The sequence below is a fragment of the Genypterus blacodes genome, unplaced genomic scaffold (genome assembly GCF_046128005.1).
Source record: "Genypterus blacodes isolate CSIRO-AG114 ecotype Tasmania unplaced genomic scaffold, CSIRO-AGI_Gbla_v1 ptg000062l_1, whole genome shotgun sequence".
In the NCBI taxonomy this organism is placed as follows: domain Eukaryota; kingdom Metazoa; phylum Chordata; class Actinopteri; order Ophidiiformes; family Ophidiidae; genus Genypterus; species Genypterus blacodes.
In genome coordinates, this window is record NW_027466874.1 from 2,345,001 (window position 1) to 2,351,950 (window position 6,950).

The 6,950-nt window shown below is 44.6% G+C and overlaps 1 protein-coding gene across 1 annotated transcript in view; it reads right to left on the minus strand.

Annotated features, from left to right (window-relative positions):
• The window catches only part of zmat3 (zinc finger, matrin-type 3), a 9,206-nt gene extending 2,744 nt beyond the window's left edge, over window positions 1-6,462 (minus strand). Inside the window, exons 1-4 of the mRNA XM_076154502.1 lie at window positions 6,172-6,462; window positions 752-1,503; window positions 408-542; window positions 53-222 (exon numbers count right to left, since the gene is read on the minus strand). Of these exons, the coding sequence (XP_076010617.1) occupies window positions 53-222; window positions 408-542; window positions 752-1,503; window positions 6,172-6,424 (1,310 nt within the window). The 5' untranslated portion in view covers window positions 6,425-6,462. The remainder of the gene's footprint in view (window positions 1-52; window positions 223-407; window positions 543-751; window positions 1,504-6,171) is intronic.
• Between the last annotated feature and the right edge of the window lie 488 nt (window positions 6,463-6,950).

Here is a 6,950-nt window from a genome sequence, read left to right on the forward strand (position 1 = left end):
ACAGTATGTATTAATTAACAGTAAAATAACCTATATCCTGAGGCAAACGCACATGTTGTTGTTGTTGTTCTGCTGAGCCTCAGCAAGCCGGAGTTTCTTGGCATGGTTCTTCCCCTGGTAGTGGGCCTGTGCTACCGCCGGTGAACTGAAGGAGGCGTCACATAGCTTGCAGTAATCGTTCTCAGTGGCTAAAATTACTCTGGTCGCCCCCTTATAAAGTGCCTGGAGACATAGGACAGAGTTTCAAGTTGATGTCTTTTTCAAGAGAGCACGTGTGACTTTACATCAATAACAAGTAGTAGCCATCTTTCTCTAAACTCACTAATCAGGGGTTTTAATGTAGGACTCTGCAAAGAGGATCAAATATATACATTTGTGCATATAAGATTCCTGAACTGGACCCTGACCTGCCTGCCTGGGTCACTGTCACTGGGTCCTGAGCTGAGGGACGTCTGTCCAGCTATCTCCTCTGGGATCCTGATGGCAGGTGGCTGCTGACTACCAGCGTAGAAGTTTCTCAGCTTCTTACTGTGATTCTTCCCCTAAACAGACAGACAGACAGAAGGACAAACAGACAGACGGACAAATGATTTCATCCATTGATCACTTTAAGACTTTATCAAGTCAAATACCAAACATGTGAGTCCATTCCATGTTTTATAAGCACTTAAACTCATTAATCCAGACCAGCATAGGTGGTTTTAATTTAAGATGTCCGAAAGTAGTTTTTCTCAAATTAATTTCCACTGACCTGATAGTGAGCCTGGGCCTGCTGAGCGGAGTTCAAGGTGACATTGCAGAGTTTACAGTAAAGTGGTTTACACAAATCATCCAGGCCCAGAGAGTCCTCCTGCTCCTCCAGCCCCAGCAAGGAGCCCTCATCCTGGGGGTGCTCGCTGGCTGGGGCTGCCTGAGCCAGGGGAGGACCAGGGAGATGACCAGGCATGAGACCGGAAACTGGGGACAGGATGAGGCCATGTCCTGGGGGCCTTGGAGGCAGCTGTGAGGGGTCTGGGCCCGGAGGCGGAGGGATGGACAGGGGACAAGGAGGCAGGGGGTATCGGCCAGTCCCAGGGCCCACCACAGGCGACACAAGTGCTTGAGCATGATTCATAATTGGAGGTCCTAATGTTTGTGCAAGGTCCATGGATGGAGGCACCATTGCTTGTGTGGGATCTACAGGTGGGGGCCCCAAAGCGTGTGGCAATGGAGGAGGTCCTAGTGGCTGAGAGGGGACTAACGGCGGGGGGCCTAAGCTGTGGGCTGGGCTAATGGGAGGAGGCCCTAAGGTGTGTGTGGCAGTTGTGGGAGGAGGGTGTAGAGATTGGCTGGGTGCCATAGTTGGAGGTCCAAGAGCATGAGCAGGGCTGATAGGTGGGGGGCCCAGAGGCTGCGTCGGTGCCATTGGTGGAGGTCTCAACCGATGCAGTGAGTCCATGTGCTGGAAGGGTTGATGAGGATGAGTGAAGAGACTCAAAGGAGGCTTCAACATGGCCTCTGGGCCTGAGAGGGAGAGGGACACACAGAACACTTAGAAACAACACATACTTACACTCTAAGAGAAGACTTTGAGGTACCAAAATGTAAACATTTAATAAAAGACTAACTACAGTGATTAATTAAGAGGAAAGAACAATGCATCACAGGAAGAACAATATGTAAAAAACTCAGTTAGCAGCAGCAGCAACTATTACTAATTTAGTAACAATAATGAGGTAGGAAGTCTTAATTCCTAAAACATAAGCAGTAATATTACTAAGAAATTTAATAAGGAGAGAGCCTGTGACGTGCACACTGCTGACGAATGAACCCAACATTCAGTATGAGAAGAAATAATCAAATTAACACGATGGAGGAAAATGTGGGTGACATGAGAAGAAAACATGTTGGAGCCCAGAGGCAAGAGAGACGAAGGGAGATCGAAGAATGGAAACACATTCATGTACAGAGCAGCTTTACACTCCAATGACCATCAGAGAGATCAGAGTTAGGCCTGCAGCGACTGCAGTCATGCATACGGATTCTGCATACACACACACACAAACACACACACACACGCACAGAGTGATAAAGAGCAAGATGCAATGTGCTCTGTTTTGTGCACATTCCTGTGTATAGTCCAAATTCTCTACTTCATTTAGAACTCTCTTTCTCCGTCGCTCTCTCCCCCTCTCTTTCTCCATGTGTGTGTGTGTGTGTGAGAGAGTACTGTCAGGTCAGTAATAGGTCAACAGCTGTTTCAAAACTCACTGTGCTGGAAGCTTTCATCTGGAACCCGATTGGGTGCCCAATGGCATTGAATCATGAACCCAAAATAACACCCCGGGATGTTTGTGTTTCCGACGGCTGCTAGCCTTGGGTGCTTCTCTGGGCCGTCTGGCTGTCTGTCCGTCACCTGGCCTGGCTGACCTCAGCAGATAGCTATGCTGACAACACGCCGACCTTACTTCAGTGTTCTCCAATGCAAGTTGAGCCGGTGACAGATCGGTTTGAGCTGAACCATGAGTCCGGCCTGTGGAAATCTATGACATTTTCATGTGAATGCCGTTTTCATTGCACTGCTGCTATGATCTGCTATCATCTTTGTACTTTTTACTGCCCGCAGAATTTATACTTTTGCCATTTACAAAAGATTACCTGCACTATTTGCATTTATTGACATTAAAATGTGTGTCAGCCTTGTCAGCTTGTGTTCCGCCTCAGTAAGAGTATTTGCCATTACTGTGGAAATGAAGCTATTCTTGGCATATACCGGTTGTTTTTGCAATTTATTGAATAAAATCTGAATATACTCATTATGTAGTTATATTGCTAGGTTTATCTGTTTTTAAGAATACAAAAATGTCCTAATTTTAAAGTATTTTCTCCTAACACTCTAACTCAACCCCCCGACTCCCCCACCAGTATTGAGTTTCGACACTTCTCCGTATTGAAGTTTGACATTTTAGTATCGTGACACCACGACATGTGGCAACAGCAAGAGTGATTTGTAATTGTAACACAAGTAGACAGTTAAAAATGGTAATAGTGAAAACACTGAGAAGACCATGAAACGTCTCAAGGCACATTAAACAAAGGGAAACACAAAGGCGCAGAACATGAAAAAAAAAAAAAACTGGTTGGGCCGGATGTTCAGTACTACACATGGAAACTCTAATTACACGAACACAGGAAAGGATTAGAAAAGCTTTTTGTGACATTGGTTGTTGTCTCTGTCAGACAAGTGTTTTGCTGTGGCACCAGGTTCAGGTGTCATTGAATCAGACACCTCCTGAAGGCTCAACAATCAATACTAAGAACCACAATTAGATCCACCCCATAATTTACATCAGCATCATCAGTCTCCTCAGCATCAGGTCCTAAAAGGAGCCCTGACTCTGCTGCTTTGAGACAGCCTGCACAGCACTTTGAAGCTTATAATGCTCTTATATGTACGCCACAAACACACTGTATACATAAACAAATGATAGATGGGGCCCCCGAGGAGATCTGGGCCCCCCAGACTCTCACCTCTTCCTTAATGTGAAAAGAGCTTTTAGTAACAACACCTCTGAGTAAGAGCTTTCACAGCTAGCGTAAGAAATGATCAATCGACCTTTATATGTGCGCCAGGTGCATGGCTATGTAGAAGTTGTTCCTGTCAGTCTGAGCCCACACATGCGGTATTAACTCCTCCTGGACCGGCTCTCCTCTAGCTACAGAAAAACACTTCAGCACTGATTCAGACAGGTTGAAAAGGTCTCCTCCTTTTATCTCTTTGCCGCCGCTGATCCCTTTCAAACTCTTGTTTGTGCTGCTTTGTGTATTTGCTTAGAGAAAGTCTACCTTTGCATCCTGACAGCATGGAGGCGTTAATATGTCTGAATAGAGGAGCCAAACTGTTGTGTAGTGATGGCAGCAGATCAGTCTAATGAGCAATACAACTCCAGACAGTTACATAATGCACAATTATTTCTAAACTGCTTCATTATAGGTCCAATTCCACCCACTTACTAATATCACCCATCTTACAGTTGTGTGTCTACATGCAGCTCAGATCCTGTGTGGCTAAAATGAAGCACCCTCACACTTCGTCTTGACCGTTATTATCATAATCTCTATGGACTGACTATCATGTACTTCCATGTTTCTGTTTTATAAGAGCAGGATTCTGTCAACATCACAACACAATGAATCTATTCCGGCTCATTTCATTTAGGAAACATACAGTATGTGCTTATATGTATTTTAAACTGTGTCTTTTCGTCCTACTTTGAAATGACCAGGACTGAGCTGTCAGGAAACACAAATCATGCGTCCATTCCCTTTATTTTGCCCTTCGTTTTAAGGTGAGCTTGCACCAAATATAGAAATGCCCAGGTGAGTTTTGTCCTCCTGTTCCTCTTCAGAGAACCATCCCGAGGCCTAAAAAGTAAAGCCAAGATTCTGCATGTGTTTTATCATAACAGCAGACGATTTTGCATATTAAAAAAAAACTCGGTAATTTCCCTTTGAGGTTTTGGAGGGAATATAAACAACTTCAGGCTTGTAGTGCAGGGCTGATACAGCAGTTATCAAAAGACTGACAGAACACACAGATCAGTCAGAGTGTACTGAACAAATACCTGTACTGTACTTTTCTTTTACCGACACTTGAGAAGTTAAAATGCAACATTCAAGCTCAATGCTAGATCCTACACAGACCTCTCAGGCTGCAGGTCTACAATCCAAACAGCAGAGAAACTCCTGTCCCAGAGCCCGATCCCCTGCTCGCCTCCACTGAGAATCTCTAAATAGGCCATGTTCATTTTCTCTATATTCTCTTGACATACTGCGTCGTGTCACATCAATTATAGAGCGATGAGAATCCTACATGCCTCTTGCACTTACATCTTTCCATCTGCTTCACTGGTCAATGGACAAACACAGACACACAAAGCAGCTGTCCATTTGCTGTTCCTAAGAAGCCCACGTCCCACTTTTTTATCCTCAGCACCAACAGTTCCTCGAGGTCTTGAACATGCAGGGCAGAGGGAATAGTAATGGATCTAATGTCTGAGGCTGTGGGAATAATTTCAATTATTAACATAAACTGAGTGGTATTCCCCATTAACAAAGGAGCCAGTCAGCTGGCTGAGGCATTAGGCTGTTACTATATTTTAACCTTTCATCAAGGTGGGAATCTACAAGAAAATGAATTAGTTTGATTACATTTTCTACAAACAGCACTTTGATATTTATATATTTATAAAATCTCTGTAATAAAACAATTATAATTAAAAAAATGTGTTTTAATGACACTCCTTCCTCTATATATGACAAGTTGAACCACTTGCTTGGGTAACAACTTTGTTCACGTTCAGTGCTACAAATTATGATTATCAATTATGTTTTGATGTGTGTTGATTCAAGCATTCAAATGATCCGTTCAAATAGCTAATTTATTAATATTTACAATGATATGAAACAGAGAAAAGAAGCAAATCTTCATGTGAGATTAGTTATGGATATTGCTGTCAAACTTCATATCTAATCAACTAATAGACTGCCGACTTCATCACTGTGCATATGTAGGGCTCTATGCATAAATTCATAAGGTCATGGGCTGACATCTGAGTGAAGATGACACCTGACATCATCATTTAATAACATCTATATGACCACGTGGTTTTATCATGCTCCTTCTGTAAACCAGCATAATTCAACCCCAGGATTATGTCACATTCCGGCCTGGAGACGTCCAACTATCAACCGAAAAACCGGTTCTGTCTTCGACTGTGCAGGTGCAACGAATGAAACGGACACATGCTGTGTGAATGCCACATGTCACCATCAGCTGTGGCAGAGTAAATGGAGCAGGAACAATTAAAGATTCCTAGATTTAATGACCAAGTGAGGCCAGTATTTCAGAGATTAGACATCAGCTCAGAGCTCAGCTACAGGAGACCATTAGGTCATCTCGATAGCCTCAGATTTTGCATGGCAGCATCAGTTCTCTACACTACAAGACACAGAATGGTGCCAGGCGCTTCTCTCTACGTGGAATTTATGGCGATGACAGCAGCAACAGGGCTGCCAGCTTCAACCTCCAGCTTTCTATATGCCATCTGCGAATGTGGCCGTTTGGGATTTTCTCCATCTCTGCACCTTACGCACTGCCTGCTGCCAGTCAGATAGAAAGCCTCTGCTTACCTGGCAAACGGGCGAGATAGTGGTTGCTGTCACCGTAGCTGACAGGCGGCGAGCAGTAGTTTCTGCAGTAATCTGCGCTCTGGTAGAACGCCGCATCCCGGTTCTTCAGCTGCAGCGCCATCATCACAGGAACATCCCTCTGCCAACTTCTCCTCTCTCTCCAAAACCCGAGCGGCCAAGCAGGATGACAGCGCGGCGCACCGCACAGACGCGGCGCTTTCAGCGGAGGGGGGAGGATACGGAGAAGAGCCATGTGAGGGCGGTGACAGTCGCTCGTTAAACGTGCCCATACACAACATGAACACGTATGGCGTTTGCGTTGTCAAAAAACGCCGGGGAGGAGTTTTGCAAATGTGGAAATGGATGTTTGAGCGCAACAACCGCCTGTGGTGTTCTTGGCCTCCCCTTTACGTCATGGTACGGTCCATTTCCGATGCCACCGCTGCCGCTTTGCATGGGTGGCAATCATGACACATTGTACAAATATGTTTCACCTCTGTGCGACGCGCTGATCTTCTATTTATGAGTCTGAAATCAGCTGGGCAACTAAGTGACGGACAGATGAAATGTCACTAAAGGAGCCTGCGGAGACATTAAAAGGCAAATGTGTCATATATTGTGGGGTATTTTGCTAAACCAGTAAGTGCTTAATGTACTATTGGTAATGTAATAATGTAAACATTAAGTATATTCGGTTTCATCATGGCTCCATTATGTGCGGAGGTGGATATGACAAAAAGCCCCAAACGTCTTAGACCAACCACCACACAGTCATTTAA